The sequence below is a fragment of the Haplochromis burtoni genome, unplaced genomic scaffold (assembly GCF_018398535.1).
Source record: "Haplochromis burtoni strain Fernald_Lab_line unplaced genomic scaffold, NCSU_Asbu1 Contig_129, whole genome shotgun sequence".
In the NCBI taxonomy this organism is placed as follows: Eukaryota; Metazoa; Chordata; class Actinopteri; order Cichliformes; family Cichlidae; genus Haplochromis; species Haplochromis burtoni.
In genome coordinates, this window is record NW_024582490.1 from 468,060 (window position 1) to 488,184 (window position 20,125).

Consider the following 20,125-nt stretch of genomic DNA (forward strand, 5'->3'; position numbering starts at 1 on the left):
ACAGCTTTCGCACACATTTAATAATCACCAATATTGCAAAATGCAGATGTGCAGTGTTGGTATAATGCTTTTGTCACCTCTGTTAAAGAGCTCACAATGTTGCACGGCATAAATGTGCAGGAGATTGTCCCCTTTAAACTTTACATGTGTTTATTTTGTGAGGTGGGGGTTCTAGTAAGGAGAATAATCAACAAGTTTTGTATATAAAAAAATATGTTGAAGTGGGGAAAACATAATATATCCTATGAAAAAACTTTGGTGAATATAAGTCTTGTGTATGACCACTGCACTTCATTTTTTATTCTGAAATGATGGTTCAGGCCTTTTTATGTTATCCCGTGTCAGTCATGAAAGTACCTCTTTTAATCCACTTTGTCCTGAACGTAAGTATAATCACCAGTAACAGTATCATATATCAATATCTTTATTGTCTTGTTGTTTTATACTGTCATTAAATTGTTTTTTATATATATCTATAAAAAGCATATTTCGTGTCTTACGTCATACATTTCATTTAGCCCTCAACTCTGATACGAATACAAGTGTAGTGCTCACGTTAGTAAAATTAAACACGGCCATTATACTGAGATGAGGGGGGTGCACCTTTAAATCACAACAGAAAGGCAAAAATCAAAGTCTCAGCAAAAACTTCTCAGTGATACTTAGCAGAAGCAGCTACCTTAGAATGCCTCACAGCACTGTCTAAATTATCCTTAATTTTAATGGTCACCTGACCAAATAAACTCTAAAACCAGCAGGGATGTCAAACATAAGGCTGGGGGGCTTGACCTGGCCTGCAAAGACAATCCAGCCTACTAGACAGCTTTGGAAAATGTTAAGAATTTTTACTACTTTTTCATTTAAGTTTTACAGTTTTCCCTACTGATAAATAGCTCCCACGTGGCCATTGGTATTACACCAAAGTAAGTAACTGATAAACAAATGACAGAAAAATTCCCTTTTTCACTACCTGCTATGGAAATTGTGTTAGCAATGGGTCCAGAGTTTTTGTGGGATTTTTTAAGAGAACTCTTATTTACAGCTTATTTATTTCTTGCTATTTAAGTCGTGCTGACAGATTTCTTTCTTGTACTACAGCAGAATTTCTTCAACAAATAGTAAAACTGAAACATACTGTTGAAATTACACTATTTTTGTTATATAAATCTCAGGCGTTACATGTATAATTAAACTTCTTCAAAGTGGGATTACTTTGACATTCTGCTTTTGAGGGATTCCTCTTAGAAATCCCAGTTCAGAAGTCAAGTTTCTCTGCTACATTTTTGATCAGGCAGATTTTTCAACGCTCCTCAAACGCCATCAAGACGCGTCGCAGGACCCAGTGAAACTCACATGTACGCCCCCAGTGTGCGTGCCTGAGGTTAAATAGTCTTTTAGTGTGTAGTTTATAAAGTTTTGAGTACATAAACCGCACAGTTTGTCCGCAATGAGCTCCCAGATTACTTGTATCGGGTGGGTAAAACGAGGCGTTGCCAAGGAAACCCCGGATAAAGTAAGTAACATTAGCATGTTAGCCGACCGGCGGCTAATCTGTCAACATGGCAGTGCCCAAACCTTTACACGTATTGAACCTCGAGTAAATGGCATATATATTTTAAAATAATAAAGCCACTTTTAAAATTTAACTCTAGGTTGAGTTGAGCCAGGAGGAGCTCCAGCGAATCATCACTGAAGCGAAAGAAGAATTGGGGTATGTTAAAGGCTCACTGCTCCCGTGTATCCCATCACACTGTGCCTGCTGTCATGTACTTTTTGTTTACTTCTTTGAATGCCCCCAGGGAACTGGCAGCTGAGGACGAAGAAGAAGATGCTGAGGGTGTACCTGCTGAAGAGAGTGATACTGCTGAAGTGCCACAGGATGAGAGTGAAGAAAGAAAGGAGGAGGGGGATGAGCTTGCAGAGTATGGCCTGGATAAATATGATGAAGAAGACGCAGGTGAGGAAGGGGCAAGGTGCTCTTTGGTTATTTGAGTAGTTTTGCCGCTTCATCCCATATCTTCTGGTGCTCTGCCTCTGTTTTAGTGACCGCTAATCTTGGTGACAGCCTGGCTGGACTCACAGTGTTCAGCTCTAATGAGGAGGATCCTTACATCACCATCAAAGACACAGTGAGTGGCCTCCAAAAATAAGTGCATGCATTCTGTGTTGTGCCTGAGGAGCTGCTATAAACTTTAAAACCCCTCATTTGTTTTCCAGTGCAAGAAATTTGTGTTAATTATTTTGGATAACTTCCTTCCTAGGACCAGTATGAGCGTGAGGACTTTCAAATCAAACCCACTGACAACCTGATCCTGGCAGGCAAAGCAGAGAAGGATTGCTGCAATTTGGAAATCTTTGGTAAATGCCTTCATTTACTGACCCAATGGACAGATAACAGAGGATTGTCTTCAGCAAATAGAAGGAAATTTTGTTCATTGGATACTGCTGCTGTGGCTTAAAATAAGCTAAATGTGTTACTTTGCAGTTTACAACTCAGAGGAGGACTCCCTTTATGTTCATCACGATATTCTGCTGCCAGCCTATCCACTGTGTGTGGAGTGGCTAAATTTTGACCCAAATCCTGCAGAAGGAACATGTAAGAAAACATCAATGATAAATGCAATGTAGATAAAGTCTCTTGTTTCGTTGTATAGGACCTTTTAGCAAACACTGTCTCCTGTTTGTGTATGTGTTACCCTGCAGCTAACTATGCAGCTGTGGGCAACATGACCCCTCAGATAGACGTGTGGGATCTGGATGTAGTGGACTGTTTAGAGCCGGCCTTCTCTCTGGGGAGCAAAAAAGCCTCAAAGAAGAAAAAGAAGAGCAAAAAGGTAAAAACCTAATTAGTGGTTTTATCCTCAGCAAGAAATTGGACCCTCAGATGCCCATCAGAGTGAGAGTGTGTGAATTTCTATCGCTTTCATTAAATCCTGAATTGATTTTTAAATGTAAATGTATTTTACCAGAAATATCAGAATCTCAGGTTAAAACTCACAAAACTATTTCAACAACTGCCAAACAACTAAATAAGGAAATGAGAGCAGGTAAAAAGATGTAAACAATGTGTGCGGATCCCCTCGTTCACCTGCCAGCACGTACATAGACGCGACATCAGGTGAAAGCTGACGTCTTACAGATTTGAAAGCTGCAGGTTTCGTCACTCTCTGACCAAAATTTACTGAACCAGCAACAAAAGAAGATCAAAACTACGCTTCACGTTTGAAAAACATTGTCATGAATTCCCTCTTACTTTCACTGTTTTGCTTCCACCAAGATAAAAATCACACTTCCTGCACAGCCCTCTCTCTCAGTGTACTCAGAGACCAGTTTACCGTCAAAAGTCTCCATATTCTGCATTATTCATTTGCTCATTACGCACCAGTCTACCGTTGTGTACAGTGCTGTCGGCCGCTGTAACCTTGCTCTGCTTCACTTTAGCAGTATCAGATAATATTCATATGTTGATTTGTGGTTTTCTTCAGTTTTTGATCTACTGCAGAATATTTTTAAGGCGGTTATCTGCTATAAAAAGTCAGGACAGGAAAATCTTCATGTTTTTCTGTGTTTTATCCTCAGTTACTTTGACACAAAGGCATCTGCTGTGATGCTGGCACCTCTAATGAAGTCTCACAAGTGACAGATTTGTTTTTGTACATATAAAAAATGTGAATATGTACTGATAAATGATCATAATTATAATATTTCTGACTGTTTGAGTCAAAATTGAATCGATTCAGTTATAGAAATCAAATAGATACCCAGCTCTAGTAGAAAGCACTATATTAGTACCAGTCCATTTAGTAAGCTCTGAAGGGTTTAATATAGGCTGAGACTGAGTTGGTAATTAACGGTTTCTGTCTGTTCTTCTAAAAATAACAGGGGGCAGCAGCAGAACCTGTTGAGGGGCACACAGATGCAGTGCTGGATTTATCCTGGAACCAGCTGGCCAAGTCAGTATCAGATTGCATTAATATGCATTCATCCATTTTCTACCACCTATTCTCATGTGGGTTGCGGTGCAAGGAGTCTAAACAGAGATGAACAGGCCTCTGTTTACGCTCGGAAAATTGACCCATTTCTAATGGAGAGCCCAGATTTCCTGTAAATGAAGCTCATTTCCTCAGCTTTTATCTGAGCTTTTATTATTTCAGTCTCTACCCCCTGCTTCTTATCATAGGTGAAGGTAGGAAAGCAAGTCAACCAGTAAGCTGACAGCTTTGCCTTCCCACTTTGGTCTCTCTTCACCACAACAGACTTAAACATGCTGCATCAGTTCATCTTTCAATCACACGATCCACTCTTCCTTCCACTTGTAAACAAGTCTCAGAGATACTTGAATCCCTTTACTTGAGGCTGAGAGATGTGCATATACTTTGTTTATATTAGATGCATGTGGTATAACTGTACGTATCTGTACATCAGTGGGTCTTTCCTGAAACACAGTCCCCTCTTTCTTAGGAACGTGTTGGCTAGCGGTTCTGCAGATGAAACTGTTATCTTGTGGGATATGTCTCAAGGCAAGCCAGCCACAACCCTGCGCAGACACACTGATAAGGTATTCAATGAGAAATAAAAATACAATTCAGAGTTTATATTGAGTGTTGCATTCCCAGAAATTACAGCATTGAGCTGCTGGGTAACAAACATGTTTGTCTTTCAGGTCCAGACGTTAACATTCCACCCGTTTGAAGCCCAGACTTTGCTATCGGGATCTTACGACAAGTTCGTGTCATTTGTTCTCCTCACCACCAGATTTTATAGGAAAATTTTGGATTGACAAAAGTTTGGAGGCTTAACATGTTCTCTTTACAGGTCAGCTGTACTTTATGATTGTCGGAGTCCAGACAGCAGCTATCGGACGTGGAGGTTCAGTGGCCAAGTGGAACGTTTGGTCTGGAACCACTTTTCACCCTGCAATTTCCTGGTGAGTCCTTAAAACATCCTCCAGGATTCTTTAGTAGACAAGCTGTGCAGAACACAGTAAAATGCATTTCAATTTACAGAGCATCCCAAGTTTTCTAAGAAACAATTGCTATTCTCAGCTCCCATAAAAGTGCCAGTGCTCATATTAAATGTCATTTGTTTAATTTTGGGGGGCATGTCTGAATATGCAAAGTGTCATCGCCACTGTTTGTAAGACTGTAACTGTAACAATGACTCTCACATCAAAGGTGAAGCTTTTGCCTGGGCCTGAAAAGGTGCTGACTTGGAATATTGCTATGCTATGACATAACAGAACAGAACAGTAGAGAGATAAATTTGGCGTTTTCCCTATTAAGAAGTGTGTCACTCCCTTGGAATTTTTCAGGGAAATGTAAGGTGATCAGGCTTAGGAAGCATTTGTTCAGCTGACACAGAATGACCCATCTGTTACGCCTTCTCCCAGCACTGGTGCTTCACATTGATGTCCAGGTCATTTTCAGAGCTCGACCAGCATAATCACATGTGGAGATGTGGTTTATGCTAGTAGGGAAACCACTTTTGTTTCAGTCGCATTGTTTTCACCAGACAATAAATTACAGATTTTTTTTTCTGCTCAGTTTTTTGATTTTTCATCAGAGGATGAAAAACAAAATTATACAAAAGCATCAAAGCTTAACCGCATTAAATCACATTCCTTTTAAAACCCGGCTGAGCAGCTGTGACTCCAGCTGGTGTGTGGTCATTGTGCAAATGACTTTGCGTATCTCATTCTGTTGATTTTGTCAGTTCTTCATACGCTGTGTGCTTTACGTGGGTTTTTTTTTTTTTCTTATTTTTCAGGCGAGTACAGAGGATGGTTTTGTCTACTGCCTCGATGCACGCTCAGATAAACCGGTGTTCACACTGAGGGCACACGATGAAGAAGTGTCAGGTGTGTGTGTGTTCAGTCCCTTTTTTCAGTTTAAACTCTAGATAAGCTTTTCTTTTGTAAGGCTTTTTTTTTTTTTCTTGGAAATGAGTCATTTGGGAACATATGAAAGCATTCCTTGACATTATTCATACATACCAGAGAAATGTGGGAAAACTCGTGGTTGGCTTTTTTCCATCATCATCTCAAAACCACTTCCTTTCTGGAGGAAATCATGAAGACAGTTGGGTAACACTGAGGCTCTGTGATTTAGCCCAACCAAGTGGAGCCTTCCTTTCCTTGTGTTCTTGAAAAGATACAGTAATGACTGTGCTATAGAAACCACGCCTAACCCCCTTTGAATTCCTGCAGGGTTGGCCCTCAGCAGCCAGATTAAAGGATGCATGGTCACCTCTTCAGCTGACAAACATGTTAAGATTTGGGACATTTTAGGCAACAAACCCAACCTGGTGCACTCGCGGGATATGAAAATGGTAAGTTTGTGGTGTGTTGTGGATTATTTTTCCATGTGTATAAAGAGTGGTTGTTAAAAGATGTTTAACCTGACTTTGTAACCTGTGATCAGGGTGTGCTGTTTTGCGGGTCATGTTGCCCCGACCTGCCCTTCATCTATGCCTTTGGGGGACAGAAGGAAGGTCTGCGAGTTTGGGATATAAGTGATGTTGCAGCAGGTAAAGTTAAATCATTTGTAAATCATGTGAAGTTAGTTCCAAAAGCAACTGCACGACTTGTTCTGTGGTTATCTAAAGTGGCAAACATTTATTTTTGATGCTGTTTCAGTTAATGATGCTATAATGTTGTTGTGACTGCTTTTAGTGGCCGAGGTCTTTGGCAGTCGAGAACGCTTGGTGGCAAGTACGGGATCACAGGCATCCAGCACTGCAGCCACATCTGACATGGAGGTCTCCTAGTGATAGTCTGGTTGAAATGGATAAACTGAGCTAATGTGGAAACACATCAAGCTGCCATTCTTGAGGTTTCTTTGTGGAAGCTCCACTGAGAGGCTGGCCAACCTTTGAAAACCAGGCTCAAAGGAACCAAAGAGCTCAGTTCAGCTTCTCTCTTTCCACATATGAGGCCGCTGACAAGAACATTTAAAGACTTGTTCAGGAAAGTCGAGAAACAGTTGCTCTTATATTAATATAAGTGGACTTCTTTGGATTTTTGAATGACTGGGTGAAATTTAAAATCAAGGCAGTTTTTTTAATGTACATTACCAATGTAATATGCTGCTTAGATTACCGGTACTTTCTCAAGAAAGCCATGCATACTGATCTGAACAGTGGTTTTATACCCTTTTCTGCTAATAGATAAAAACTTTGGAGGGGGGGAAGTCTGTACAGTTATTTGATTTGGCTCAAGTGTAAAAATAAATAATTAATGGACTCATCCAACTTTCATATATTCAAGAAATAAACACAGTTCATTAGATTTGTGTTGATTTTGTTCTTTGGTTTTCAAACCACTTATGAACCACTAGATGGATGTATTAAGGATGTGTATGGATGTGCGGTGTTTAAATATTTATGTGGTTGTACTGTACATTATTAGCCTATAATCTTTAAAAAAAAGTAAAAGACTTTCTTTTGGTGTTTTGTGCTAAAATGTAGTGCATTTAAAAACTGGACCTAATACTAAGAATATATAGAAAAATAACCACCTATAATGTAAAGTATGAAACGTAAGAATTCATAAATGTTTCAGTTTACTGTTAGTCACCAGCAGGGCTGAGTAGTAACAGACTATGAGCAATCAATGTTTTTAAATCATATTAAAGAAAAACATAGAAAATAAAGGTATCACAAGTACTACATGATGCATGTGCGCACTGGGAATTTGAACTGTGAGTATTTGTGGGGATCCCAGGGTTCAATTGTATTTTATTTTAAACAAAACATTTCTAAGATATTTAAAAATATTTTATGTAACAGCATGAAGTTCAGTTCATTTTGGAGATTTTGAAATAATCCAAACATGTTAGATGTCAAAGAAATTTGAAGTGAAATGCAGGAGTTACAAATAAAGCCAGAGTAGAAATATTGAAGGAGATGGGTGTAGCAGCGGAACTATTGAAGCAGAGTCAGAAAGCAGAGACGGAAATATTACAGTGTTGCACATACAAAATAATTAAGCATGGCGTCGGGTCGTTTGTGCAGACTAAACAGTCTCCTAACGCGACTCTCCGGTCGCACTCGGTTATCGTGTGTACAAAGTAAGTTTTATGCTTTATTTGTCATTGTTGGCGGTCATGTGAGTGTACGCGAGTTTACAGATTTAATGGTTAACAGCGACGGCAGCGGTGAAAGCTAACGGGCTAACCTTGACAGTTTAGGTGGCAAGTCTGACTTCACTGTCCGAAGCACAGTGTATCTGTACAAACAAACAAACAAAAACTCGCTACGAATAATTTAATATATTACAAGTTTACACGTTTCCTAGTGACTGTAAACGTACCACATGTTGGGCACAGTAGCAGCATCATGTCTAGCATCTGTGTTTAGTAGTTCCTGCTGCTGCCTCCATCCTTGTGTTATGGTCTCTAAGCTTTCAGAGTTTCATTTATTGCTAAGAAGTTGAACCGTGTCCATTTGTGTCATTAGTTGTCTGGACTTGTGTTACATCTGTGTTGGTTGTGTTTGTTTTCCTGCTGCAGCTTGTTTGGTCCCAGCTCGCCAGAAGTCCAGTGTTGGTACTACTTCTCTTGATGGACCTGAATGGTTTGTATTTGTCAAATTAAGATGAGATGAACAAAGACGAAAGTAGTTAGCTTACCTTGTGGATTAGAATTAGCACTGCGTGTTGTATTGTCCAAAAGTCTTGAGCAATAATTTATTTCATTACTTTAAATTTTGACTCCAAGCAGCCAGATGTAATGTGTTGTAATTTTTAAAGAGGCCTCAATTGGTAGTTCTCCTTCTTTCTGAAGAACTTTGAAAGTTTTTCTTTGGTCATTGGTGCCTTTTTCACACTAAATTCACTCCCTTTCTTATGCATGACATAAGGAAACATAAATTCCTTATAAAGACAACCAACTCAAGGGATGAAGTGTATCCTTAAAAGATCGAAGGAAACTGAACAAGTGGAGAAAAAAATCCAGCAAAGACTTGACACAGCATGCCTCAGTCGATCCATCTACTGTTCACCAGTGCCTCATCAGAAATGGTTTCAGTGGAAGTTCAGTTCATTCTTAAGGAAGAGAAAAGGCTGAAGTATGCCAAATTACAAAAAAACTGGACTGAAGATTTGTGGCATCAGGTTTTATGGAATGATGAATTAAATTTTAAATCTTTGGTTCAAATCATCATCAATATGTGCAGAGGAGGTCAGGAGAGAAGTACAAGAGCCACTGTGGAGGGTCTGTCGTTGTTTGGGGGTGTTCGGGATCTTCTCAAAATAGAACAAACAAACTCAGAAAAGCGTCATAATGTTTTGGCTTACCACATAATACTATCAGGAAGGAGTCTGATAGACAACGGCTTGACTTTTCAGCATGACAATGATCCCAAACACACTGCCAGTGCAGAAAAAGTATGGCAAAACACACAATGGAACACCATCAGTCATGGATTGGCTTCCCCAGAGCCCAGACCTCAACATTATTGAAGCAGTGTGGGATCATTTTAACAGCTAGTGAAAGAAAAGCAGCCAATATCCAAAAAAGAGCTTTGAATTTCCTTCAAGAAGCCTGGAGAACTATTCCTGAAGAATATTTAAAGAAATTACAAGAAAACTGCCTAAGTGAGTTCAGGCTGTGTTGAAAAATAAAGGTGTTCATACAAAATAATGACTTTCAAGCCCATTAGAATTGTATAAACTTAAAACTGGTGTACATATTTCCCATTTAACTAGCAAAATATAAAGAATTTGTTACTTCAAGACTTTTGCAAAGCACTGTAGCTGCAGAAATATGTAACATTTTTGTAGTTGTGTTGTTGGAATAATTAATGAAGTTTTAAAAAAAATGTGACAACTACTTAAGTACTTAAGTTTGACATAGATACTAATCTTTCAAATTTTTGGCTTTAGTAATGTGGAAATGGGTGTGACCTCAGATGGAAAAACCATAGTGTGCTACCATCCCACTGTGGACATTCCCTATGAGCTTACCCAGGTAAGGCACTACTGTGTAGGTTTCAGAAGTATTCTGGATATAGTTTTAGACCTGTTATTATTTTATAACAAATAAACTTGAAGTATCAGACTTACAGCCATTAGAAATGATGTAACTGTTCTGTGCACAACAAGTGAAAAAGCTTCAGGATTGCAATAAAACACTGTGTATTTACAAAACGGGAAATTAATCTTTGCAGCCTATAGAAAGACCAGACCCAATGGCCAACCAGGTCGAGACGCACGACCAGGTTTTAAAGGCCCACCTCAGCAAGGAGGTGCTCAAGGACAACGGCCCCACAATAGAAGAGCTGAGCAAGATGTTCTTCACTACAAAACACCGCTTTTATCCAATTGGACAGTAAGTACACAAGTAGCACACACATAGGCAAAGGTCTGTGATGAAAAGGTTGGTGGGAGATTTGCCCCGATGTTCTTCATCTGGTCTCCCTTTAGTAATTTATTGTTGATTTATTCCTCCAAAGTTTACATTTGGATCAACAAGATGAATTATGTATAGAAAATTGTGTATCTGGATATATCTATGTTACGGGTATTATTGGTATTGCACAGTCCCGATCAAAGTTTAAGACCACTTGAAAAATGTTTGAAGTGATCAGCAATAACGGTGGAGCTACTTATTACTGAGTTTGGGTTTTCTGTTTTGGGGTGATTACAGGTCTTTTGTTTTTTTGCATGCTCAAAAAAAGGTTTTGTCTCACTGTCATTTCTTCTTGTTGCATGTGGAAGCTCTACCTGGAACCTTGTTAAGATCCAACCATGTTTGTTTGTAATTTTTCAAGTGGTCTTAAGCTTTTCATCACCATATTTACTGGCAAGCTGGAGGTCAGAAATAACATATTGAAGAAATTTCCCTTGAAAGTGGGTTACTCAACCTTGTTTCGTCTGGTTTGCTGATTTAACAGTGTTAGCACAGCAGATTTAGATGAGTTGCCAACTTTGATGAGGAGACTCTGTCGCTCCTTCTGTTGTTTTTATTCATTGGATGATTGTGAAACTGTAAAAGAGCTGAAAGAAAATGTGCTCTCTCTTTAAAAATGTGTCTGTACTTCTTGTTCTGTATTGATCGTCCTCTGTTTTTTTGTTCACAGGTATCGAAGGCGACGCATAAATAAGGACCCACCGAAGGACAGATAGCTACCAAACAGCAAATGATATCCTTCTGTTGTCACTATAATGTTAAATAAACTGTTAAATAATAAGTTAGTAGTTACTTTTTTTTTTTATGCAGCCACTACACTGGACTTCACAGTTGCAGTAGAATTTTCTTTAGACTGATGATATAAAGCAGGGGTTCTCAAGTAGCCTGGCAAGTCACACACGTGTGTCTTCAGAGCTTCCAGGTGTGCAGGTGTACAGATCCATATCAGATATTGTGATGTCATTATGTTGGCTAGCAGCCACCTACCAACCTCCTTTATGCACGTGTAAACACCTTTTATAAAGGTGTCGTATCATTTTCATTTCATGATGGTAGCATCTAGTTCATATCCCTGAAACTTTAATTATGAATAACGATTTATGATGTCAACGTGTTGCCTAGCAACCAAAGAGTGTTGTAGCAACGTAAACATAATGAATGAAAATTAAATTTACTATATTTGTGCTCAGCAGACATTTAGTTCTCATTAAAGAGGTACGCTGAACAGCTATGCTGAAAAATATAGGAACCCGTTAAAGAGACACTACTTCTGCTACCTAACTGTTAGCATAAAGGACAACGTGTGTGGGGAAAGTGAATCACTTTCAAAGCACAACTACCTGTACAACACAGCAGCAGAAGAAGAGGGGAAAAGTTCATTCTCTTTAGGATGTATTTTGTGGGTGAACTGTGGCCTGAATGTCACCCGCTTGAAGCGGGTTGTGGCAAGTGATGAGTGTGTCAGTTTTAACGCAAATGTCATAATGCACCTCACATCTGACCCGCATTTGGTAGATCTGTGGCTATGATGTGTCACTTCGATAAAAACCGTTCTTCAGTCTGTTGGGCAACAGGTCAAACAGATAGTGTCCAGGGTGAAAAATGTCTCTATTGATTTTTAAGGCTTTTTAACAACATCTTGGTTTTGCAATCTTGTTGAGTGTAACATAGAAGAAGCCCACTCCACAGAGCTGAATTCTCCACCTTTTTTAGCCTGCTGTCCATACACTTAGATTCCAAAAGATGCATCAAGGCAACTCAGGATTTAGTGCCTAAAATTCTTTGACAGGCAGACTAGAGGAGCTGAGAATCAAACCATCTATCTTCCAGTTGGTAGATGAACTCTATGGCAGTTTGCGTGGAAACAAGTATAAGTAACATGGTTGCAAATCTGTGCTAACATTAATGTTTTCTCATAAAAAGATGTAAGCTGTGGAGTGAAATGGACTGTGAAAGTCAAAGATGAATGTCGTTATACAAATAAAGGAAGAAATCTTTGAAATTCATTTAGCTTCCTTTGGTAATATGGCAATAGGGTTGCATTAGTTAAGGTAATACACGCAATGCAGTCAGAAAAGATAATAAAGTGGACTGCCCTTTGGTCTACCCGTGATGTGTGCATGTGACTTGATATGTCACTTTTTCTTTGTTATGTCGTTCAACAATTACAAGATACATGCATTCATAAAATAAAGAAAGCTGATTCATAACTTTAAAAAAATCTTATACTTGACAACCAGTTTGGCTGTTAAGACGTTGGGACAAATTGGGATTTGGGGAATTCTCCAAGGCTGTTGTGTATTTTAAACCATATGTGTGAACCACTTATTTAACAAGAGCAGCTGTGATTTACACAACAAATTAAAGTTTTAGTATTTTGTGCATAGACTGTTTTCAAATTCTGGAGTGTGACAGAAATTTTCCTGCAATTGTAGAATGGCCCTTTTATTTTGTCTTCTTAAAATAGTAATAGCAGCATTAAAAAGATATATATATATATATTCAGAACCCTTTGAAAACATTTAACTAAAATTTCAGATTCATAATATGTTTTATTTGTTCATTTATATAGTATTGCAGCATTTATATTTTACATGGAAGTCTTTAGACAACAGCATACTTGTCTACGTCATCTGAAGCCACCGGAAGCGTGAGTTATCTGTCCCCGCCCCAGCAGCTCAGTCAATCCAACCTGAAGAGAAGGCGAGTCAACGGCTAAAAATATAATAGCTAACACAAGATGGCCGGTCTGCCTCGTAGGATTGTAAAGGTACTCCTGTCATCGGACAATATGTATATATCATAATGAGCCGTTGAATGTATTTTATAGCGGTTATTCAGTGCCAATATGGACATAGACGTGCAGTCATCTCGCGTGTAGCCTGGCGTTAGCAAGGCTAGCACATTTAGCTCCTGTCGAGCTAGCTCGCTTGTCTGTGTTTTGTTTGCCACTTCCGTTTAGTGAATTCTGCTGTGACGGTGGTTGAATTTTTTATACGTGAAGAGTTCTTAACTCGCTTAATTTGCAATGTTAAAGTTATTGCTTTCTTACATTTTCAGCATGACTCGACTGATTGTAGAAATTTGTCCCAGTCGCCCTATGAATGGATTTGCTAAGTGAGCTAGGCTAGCAGTTTTAGCGTTGCCGATTCGTACACATGTCTGATGCTGATGTGAAGCGCTGCCCTTGTGCTCACGAAACATATGTTCGAGCCCAACTACGCGAGCATGTCACCATGTCATCTTTTGTTTAGTTTTTGTATTAAAATATATGGAACTAAAACAGAAATGCAAGGCCTTAAGGGCTGCGGTCTCCTCCCTTAGCCTCACCGCAGCTTCGCTGGGCCAGGCCCGGCAGTGGGCGCGATCAGCCTTTTCCGCTACGTCTAGCAGCTCTTCCTCAGGTTTAACAGGTTTTCACAACCAGTAACACGACCGTAGGCAAAGTGGGAAAACCGGAATCAGCTTCTGTTTATAAACCTGTGGCATTTTGCTTTACATTCACAACAAAGAAACGTTTTTGTTTTTTCTAATTCTAAGAGTGAATCAGTTTCCTTCCTGTTTATTGCAGATGTTTTGGTGCACCTGCTCAAGCGAATGCAGAAATCTTAAATAGATAGTCTACTTCCTCCTTGTTCATTTTCGCACAGTGTTCATTGCGGTAAAACTCTTTAGCAGATACACTGTTAATACACCCAGTAAAGTGGAACAATCCTTGCACTGAAACAGTTTCTAAAAGTAATCTGGACAAATTTATTCAGACTGACAGGCAAAAAAATCTGCAGTCAATCTGATAACTGGTTGCTTCTTTAAACAGCGATTATTTATTGGCTAATTTGTTTGTTTGTTGATGTCTCAGAGTTTTAGCAAGAAAAGCTATTTGAAGAGCTCCCTTTAAGCTAATGTGATTCTGATTGGCTGCCCCTCGTAAAAGGAAGGTTTGAACTGCAGTTTTGTTTAGAGCAGTCTGAAACCACAGTTTTTGGCTCACATACTCTTTATTGCAACTGTATTTTTTGCTTAAAAAAAATGTTTGTACTCGGCCACAAAAATATTTCCATATTAAAGATAAGAACCACTTCTCTAAAGCACGAACAGAAGTACAATGTGAGGAAGGGAAAAAAGACTACAAGAAATTAAGGAGGCAATGGAGAGAAAAGGCTTGTTTTAGGTACCGATATTGTGAAATGATTGGTTGAATTTCAAAATTTTTTTTTAGATTAAAATAAAGTGGAGCCACTGAATTATTTGTCAGTGCGAGGCACTGCACGGACACTTGACTGCCTTTAGTTTCCATTTTAAATAACTTGTGGAAATGTTTTCTTGTCTATATATAGGGTAAAGTGGAAAGTATTTGTGTGACTAAGCGGGGTGAAATTGTGTATTACGAACCATTATGCACTTAAAAGTCTGTTGTTGACACCCTCCTACAGTTCTTCATGCAACACTTTTTCTTCCTTTTTAAATTCAAAATGTCAACAACTGTGTTTCTCACTATGACCTTGCTCAGGAAACGCAGCGGTTGATGGCAGAGCCTGTTCCAGGGATCACTGCTACGCCTGATGAAGGGAATGCACGCTACTTCCATGTGTTCATTGCAGGGCCTCAAGATTCTCCCTTTGAAGGAGGCACATTTAAACTTGAACTATTTCTTCCAGAAGAGTATCCCATGGCAGCTCCCAAAGTGCGATTCATGACCAAAATCTATCACCCCAATGTTGACAAACTGGGAAGAATATGTTTAGACATTTTGAAAGGTAAGAAAACCGTGAGATAAAAATAATCTACATGATTGTTTTTTTTTTTTTTTATATTTACATCCTGTTTTCTTTTTCTGGTTGATGTTGGTGTGAAACAACACTGATAGCATTCTGCAGGACTTGATTGCAGCTTTTTTCTTATTGCTTTGTAAAAGTGAGGAGCATCAAACTGTTAAAGCTTATGGCTTTTATGCCTTTATAGCAGTCACAAGTTCATTTACTTGCAATTCCAAGTACAAATGTGTGGAAACCCACTGAATAAGAGAGATAATAATAATGCTTTAGGAAAACACTTACTTGCATTGGCATTGTTCTGTTTTTGCAATGAGCAGGCAGTGAACATCCGACATGTTAAAGCCTGTTGTAGAGAAAAGTATGCCTTCAGTTTTATATAAAGAACTCATCGTCTGAAAGAAGAATGAAGTTAGGTGATTACTTTCAGTAGGGCGTGGAAATAATACGAACCATTTTCATGTCATACTGAACTGATTTATTGTTAATGTCAAAATATGAGTTTTTAAATTGTATTTGTAAGAAAAAGGAAGATTAATTCATGACATGTGTTCTAGATCAAGATTTGGGGGATGGGATAGATAACATTAGATTGGAACACTGTACAGCCATATTTTATGTGATGATTTCATTATGATTAAACTATTTTATTTAAGTGAAATTGTTGCAAAGACAATATATCAGATTTTTTTAAGGCTCATTTTAAGTTTTATATCTGTAACACATTTTAAATAATTGGAGACAAAGCCTTTGTTTTGCATCAGCTTTTCTGATGTCAAGCGAGGTGTTTCCTCTTTAGAGGTGTATTTGATTTAAAAAAATGCAATAAAATTTCACAATTCAGGTCCATGCAGCTGAGTTTTCTCTTTATTTTATGAGTGCAGAGACAAACTTTGTTCAGTGGTTGTTCCTGAGCCCGTGCACTGATTTCTGCTGCAGAATCGAGTCTGTTTCCGTTCTCTCGTGCCTTGTGTTCACTGATTTCTTTCGATTATTTTAACGATCATATGCAGCGTAGATTATGACAATCCCAAAGTCTCTGCATTTTCTGTTGAGCAAACAAATGTATTTATAATTTATTTGAGCACATAAGCATTATTATACAATGATAGACTCATGGATTTAATTTTTATTATCTTGATATTATGTGGTAATGGAAAGCAAATTGGTATATAAAATGTATCAGGAAAGCATGCAGCTGTGTTTGCATATATGTTTAGAAGGGAATGTGGAAAATAGAAGAGATTGTTTAGCAAACTGATCAGCACTAAAGGACTGCTACTCCCTCATATGGTTTTTTTTCTTTACCTTGCCTTTCTGATCAGCTGAGCCCTGATATTGACTGCTTTCCTTTTCTGCCACTAGCAAGTTGTTGACAATAGGTTTACCATCAGATTTGTTTCTTTTCCCATTAAACCCACCAGCCTGTTCCTCTTTTTCCTGATCGTCCCACAGACAAGTGGTCTCCAGCCCTGCAGATCCGTACAGTGTTGCTATCTATCCAGGCATTATTAAGTGCTCCCAATCCAGATGATCCACTGGCAAATGATGTTGCAGAGCAGTGGAAGAAAAATGAAAGCCAAGCCATTGAGACAGGTGAGGAGAAGATTTATTTTTTTCTATTAGATCACTCGGGATGGGCTTTGTTAAACTGTATTTCTGCTGTCACAGGTTTCAGTGTGAGAAGTGCTATGACAGATGGTAACAAACAACAGCTCAGGTTTTGACCTTAACTGTCAGCCACTTTACAAATAGCTGCAAATTATCCAAAGCTGAGATGATGGTTTTCTTTATGGTTCATTTCCTGGGAGGAGAAGAATAGCAACCAGAAAACAAAACAACAAACCTGTTGGTGACTTTGTGGGAGGGGTCAGCTCGCTGACCTACTGTAAATAAAGCCAGGTGATAGTAACAGTTCTCAAGTTTGCTTGGCAGATGACGCACGTGAGAGCTGCATATATTTGTTATTCTCCCAACATTTTGTGAAGCATCGATTTTATCAGCTTAAGAAAATAAGTTGATGCTCATGGAGGTCTGCACCTAATGATCTTGTTGGAGAGTCTAGTAAAAGAAGTTGATTGGTTTGTCTCGGCTGATATGCCACTTCTGAGTGTACAATGACAATGAAATTCCTCGGTCGTGACTCACTTGATGGTATCAGTTGAAACCCGCTAAATAAGGGAGATAATAAAATGCATGCGTGTATGCGCAGCAGTCAATCATGAAACAAATTCTTACGTGTTGTTAAAGGCAGTCTGAGATGGGCTGTAAAAACAGGGTTTCTCTGCCAGTTTCCATGGAAATCTTTGTGACTAACCAAACCAATACATCATTTAAATATTCTGCTTGTGGTTTGACTGTAAAAGCAGAAACACATAATGAGATCAGAAGCCTTTTTTGGTTTTGTTTTAGGATATCAATAGTTATTTGTGTGAAATCAGCTTCGTGTGGCTCAACATGATGTTCTTGTTTTCCTCTATCTACAATCCAAACTCTAAACATAATAAAGTATGTAAAGCATCAAAAACAAGCAACACAGAAATGAAAAGCCTAAATATTAAAATTTTGTATTTGGAAGTCCTGTGACCTCTCAGGTGCTTTTGCTGCCTGTTCTGGGACCTTGCAGCACTTTACTTATTTACTGTTATTTACTCAGCTGATGGCCCTCATACCAAACAAAACCCTCTTGTTTTGTTTCCTCCTCAGCCCGAACATGGACCAGGCTCTACGCAGGCAACAGTGAAGTATAGAAGAAGAGAATCGAGGCGTCTGAATGTGATCCACAAAATATACTCCTATTCTGTCATTTGAATTTAACGGACACAAAAAAAGAGAAAAAAAATATTATAAGTCCAAATCTATCTGAAAGAAATGACATGAGCAGCAGACCTCTGGGTGACATATGTTAAGACGTGTTAAATGTGTGTTAGCCTTTTTTTCTTTCTTTTCTTTCTTTTTTTTTTTTTTTTGATTGTTTGTTTTCTTTCCCCTGTGTTGCTATTTAAATGCATGGACAGAGAATGAGACCCTCCCCATTACAGTCTTAAAACTCACAATACAACGTGTTGTCTTTAACCAGGCACATACTGGTACGTTTGCAAAGTGTACATGCATTAAAGCTGTCGTTCTTTTAACACATGCATTATTTGTCAACACATCTGTATGTCTTTATGTGTTAATTCAGCACTGCACCGGTAGAAATAGTAAATGACACAAACTATTAATAATGTAGGTTCCCAAAACTAATTTAGAGGGGGGGACCCAAAACAATTGGAAGGGGGGGAAAGCAAAAACAGCAGTTTAAATGCACAGCAGGGGTGAATCTGAAGGATTTCACACAGGAAATGCTTCCTCAAACTTTTATACAAGCTGCCCCTAATGTAAGTGCCGGGTTTGCTAATGGGGAATACATATTCCTTCACAGCCACAGCTCATGTTTTAAAGAATTTAGTCAGTGCCTAGTATCCTGCAGGTTTTGTGTATTCATTCACACCTTACCATTGGAGTCAGGTGTGTAGAAAAGATGATACAAATGTTCTGATTAGAATCCATTGAATGGGGATTCCTGCAGTAATACAAGTGCTGCTGGTTGGTTGTAAGCCTGTTGTCCGAAAGCTTCAGCAAGTCTCAGAAACTTGATTCAATCTTTCTTTTATTCATTTTTTTCCTTCTCAGTTTTCAGACCCTGTTTAGTTTGGGGAGGGTGGGCGGAGTACTTCCACAGCCTTAAAAAGTCATTCCCAACACATTAAGGGAGGCAGATGATGGTCAGTGTTGAAAGAAACTGTAAATATCATAGCAGAGTAGCGTGTGTTGAAAATGACGTCAGCTTTTTAAGTGTAGGAAGTTAACTTGTTGGTTTTATGTTCATTTTTAACTATCTGTCCATGCTGTATCTGTTGCCTGTTTTCAATTTTATTTTCAGTGTTACTTCATGTATCATAACCAAGCTGATAACAGGACGGTTCAAACTAGACGCCAGAGGTGAAGGGGGTGTTTTCTTTAAGGGGGAAGTTGCAGTTCTTGCCATTGATTACAAGGTTGTTTTCAGAGTTTTCTGCTTTTACATTTAATCAGTTCCCGTGGGTAAATTTGGTCACTGTGGAAGCAGGAAGAGCGGTGTTACAAATAAAACGTGTTCAACTTCAAAAGGATTTTTGATTGGCTAAAGAGAATGGATGTCACGCACACTGTACGATAATCCCACAGGGTGTGATTCAATTTGATGAACACTTCAGAAAATATAGAAACTTTCCTTTTAAAAGAGATCAAATAACGTTAAAGGCTCACTGCTACATTGCCTGTACCCTTCATGTTGCTTCATTGTGGCTCATCTGAGAGAGGACTGACCGAAACCTGTTTGTAGCTTTTCATTTTATTTTTTTTCTTGGATTATCACAGGCTTTGCTTAGATTTGATGGTGTCCAGAAATATTAACTCTAACTGCTATATTTGCGGAAGCCTGGAAGACGGAGCACGGCTTAAAACCTGGTTAATTTATTGTTTCCCTGAGGGACTTGATGGTAATCTAAAGGAAAAAAAACAGTCACTGGATTTTTGAAATATATTGATCAACATACTGAGCTCAAAGTGAATAATCAACTCCCCATGTGATGAATTAAAAAAAAAAAAAAAAAAACTTCTGTCAGTAATTTCAGTGCATTTGCATACATGGCTCTTCAAACACTCTGGTAATAAACTGAGTTGAGTAAGTAAGAGGAGTCTTTGTTTAATGTGTGGATGGATGGATGTTTCCAGAGCTGAAAGCTTACAGCTAAGATTTATTCTACACTCTTAAAAAAAAAAAAAACACAAAACGAGCTCAAGGCTTATGAGTTTCTTTCATGTTAAGATAAGATAACCTTTATTAGTCCCACATGTGGGAACTTTGTTACCAGCCCTGCTGCTGGTGTCTGCTGCCGGGAGACACAGCAAACCTTGTGACAA

General features: G+C 38.7%; 3 protein-coding genes across 3 annotated transcripts in view; all 3 read left to right on the forward strand.

Moving 5' to 3' along the window:
• pwp1 (PWP1 homolog, endonuclein) overlaps positions 1-7,285 on the forward strand; it is a 12,302-nt gene extending 5,017 nt beyond the window's left edge. The window contains exons 12-26 of the mRNA XM_042224150.1: positions 1,438-1,513; positions 1,653-1,711; positions 1,800-1,957; positions 2,044-2,129; positions 2,262-2,358; positions 2,486-2,596; positions 2,704-2,834; positions 3,883-3,953; positions 4,462-4,558; positions 4,664-4,725; positions 4,816-4,927; positions 5,767-5,857; positions 6,206-6,327; positions 6,420-6,525; positions 6,671-7,285. Of these exons, the coding sequence (XP_042080084.1) occupies positions 1,438-1,513; positions 1,653-1,711; positions 1,800-1,957; positions 2,044-2,129; positions 2,262-2,358; positions 2,486-2,596; positions 2,704-2,834; positions 3,883-3,953; positions 4,462-4,558; positions 4,664-4,725; positions 4,816-4,927; positions 5,767-5,857; positions 6,206-6,327; positions 6,420-6,525; positions 6,671-6,765 (1,474 nt within the window). The 3' untranslated portion in view covers positions 6,766-7,285. The remainder of the gene's footprint in view (positions 1-1,437; positions 1,514-1,652; positions 1,712-1,799; positions 1,958-2,043; positions 2,130-2,261; positions 2,359-2,485; positions 2,597-2,703; positions 2,835-3,882; positions 3,954-4,461; positions 4,559-4,663; positions 4,726-4,815; positions 4,928-5,766; positions 5,858-6,205; positions 6,328-6,419; positions 6,526-6,670) is intronic.
• A 627-nt stretch (positions 7,286-7,912) lies between these two features.
• mrpl42 (mitochondrial ribosomal protein L42) lies at positions 7,913-11,187 on the forward strand. Its single transcript, XM_005930411.2, has 5 exons — positions 7,913-8,066; positions 8,508-8,571; positions 9,881-9,965; positions 10,165-10,325; positions 11,077-11,187. The coding sequence occupies exons 1-5, from the start codon at positions 7,988-7,990 to the stop codon at positions 11,120-11,122; spliced, it is 435 nt and encodes a 144-aa protein (XP_005930473.1). The 5' UTR covers positions 7,913-7,987; the 3' UTR covers positions 11,123-11,187.
• Positions 11,188-13,019: 1,832 nt separating this feature from the next.
• On the forward strand, positions 13,020-19,894 carry ube2nb (ubiquitin-conjugating enzyme E2Nb). The gene is made up of 4 exons (XM_005930412.2): positions 13,020-13,176; positions 14,917-15,163; positions 16,634-16,774; positions 17,885-19,894. The coding sequence occupies exons 1-4, from the start codon at positions 13,147-13,149 to the stop codon at positions 17,926-17,928; spliced, it is 462 nt and encodes a 153-aa protein (XP_005930474.1). The 5' UTR covers positions 13,020-13,146; the 3' UTR covers positions 17,929-19,894.
• Positions 19,895-20,125: the final 231 nt, after the last annotated feature.

Bases quoted from the DNA above. Each gene is read 5' to 3' on its own strand.
- mrpl42 (XM_005930411.2), top strand. From the start codon at position 7,988: ATGGCGTCGGGTCGTTTGTGCAGACTAAACAGTCTCCTAACGCGACTC. The intron at 8,067-8,507 runs GTAAGTTTTATG...TTCCTGCTGCAG, and splicing joins TCGGTTATCGTGTGTACAAA to CTTGTTTGGTCCCAGCTCGC. The intron at 10,326-11,076 runs GTAAGTACACAA...TTTTGTTCACAG, and splicing joins CGCTTTTATCCAATTGGACA to GTATCGAAGGCGACGCATAA.
- ube2nb (XM_005930412.2), top strand. From the start codon at position 13,147: ATGGCCGGTCTGCCTCGTAGGATTGTAAAG. The intron at 13,177-14,916 runs GTACTCCTGTCA...GACCTTGCTCAG, and splicing joins TGCCTCGTAGGATTGTAAAG to GAAACGCAGCGGTTGATGGC. The intron at 16,775-17,884 runs GTGAGGAGAAGA...TTTCCTCCTCAG, and splicing joins AAGCCAAGCCATTGAGACAG to CCCGAACATGGACCAGGCTC.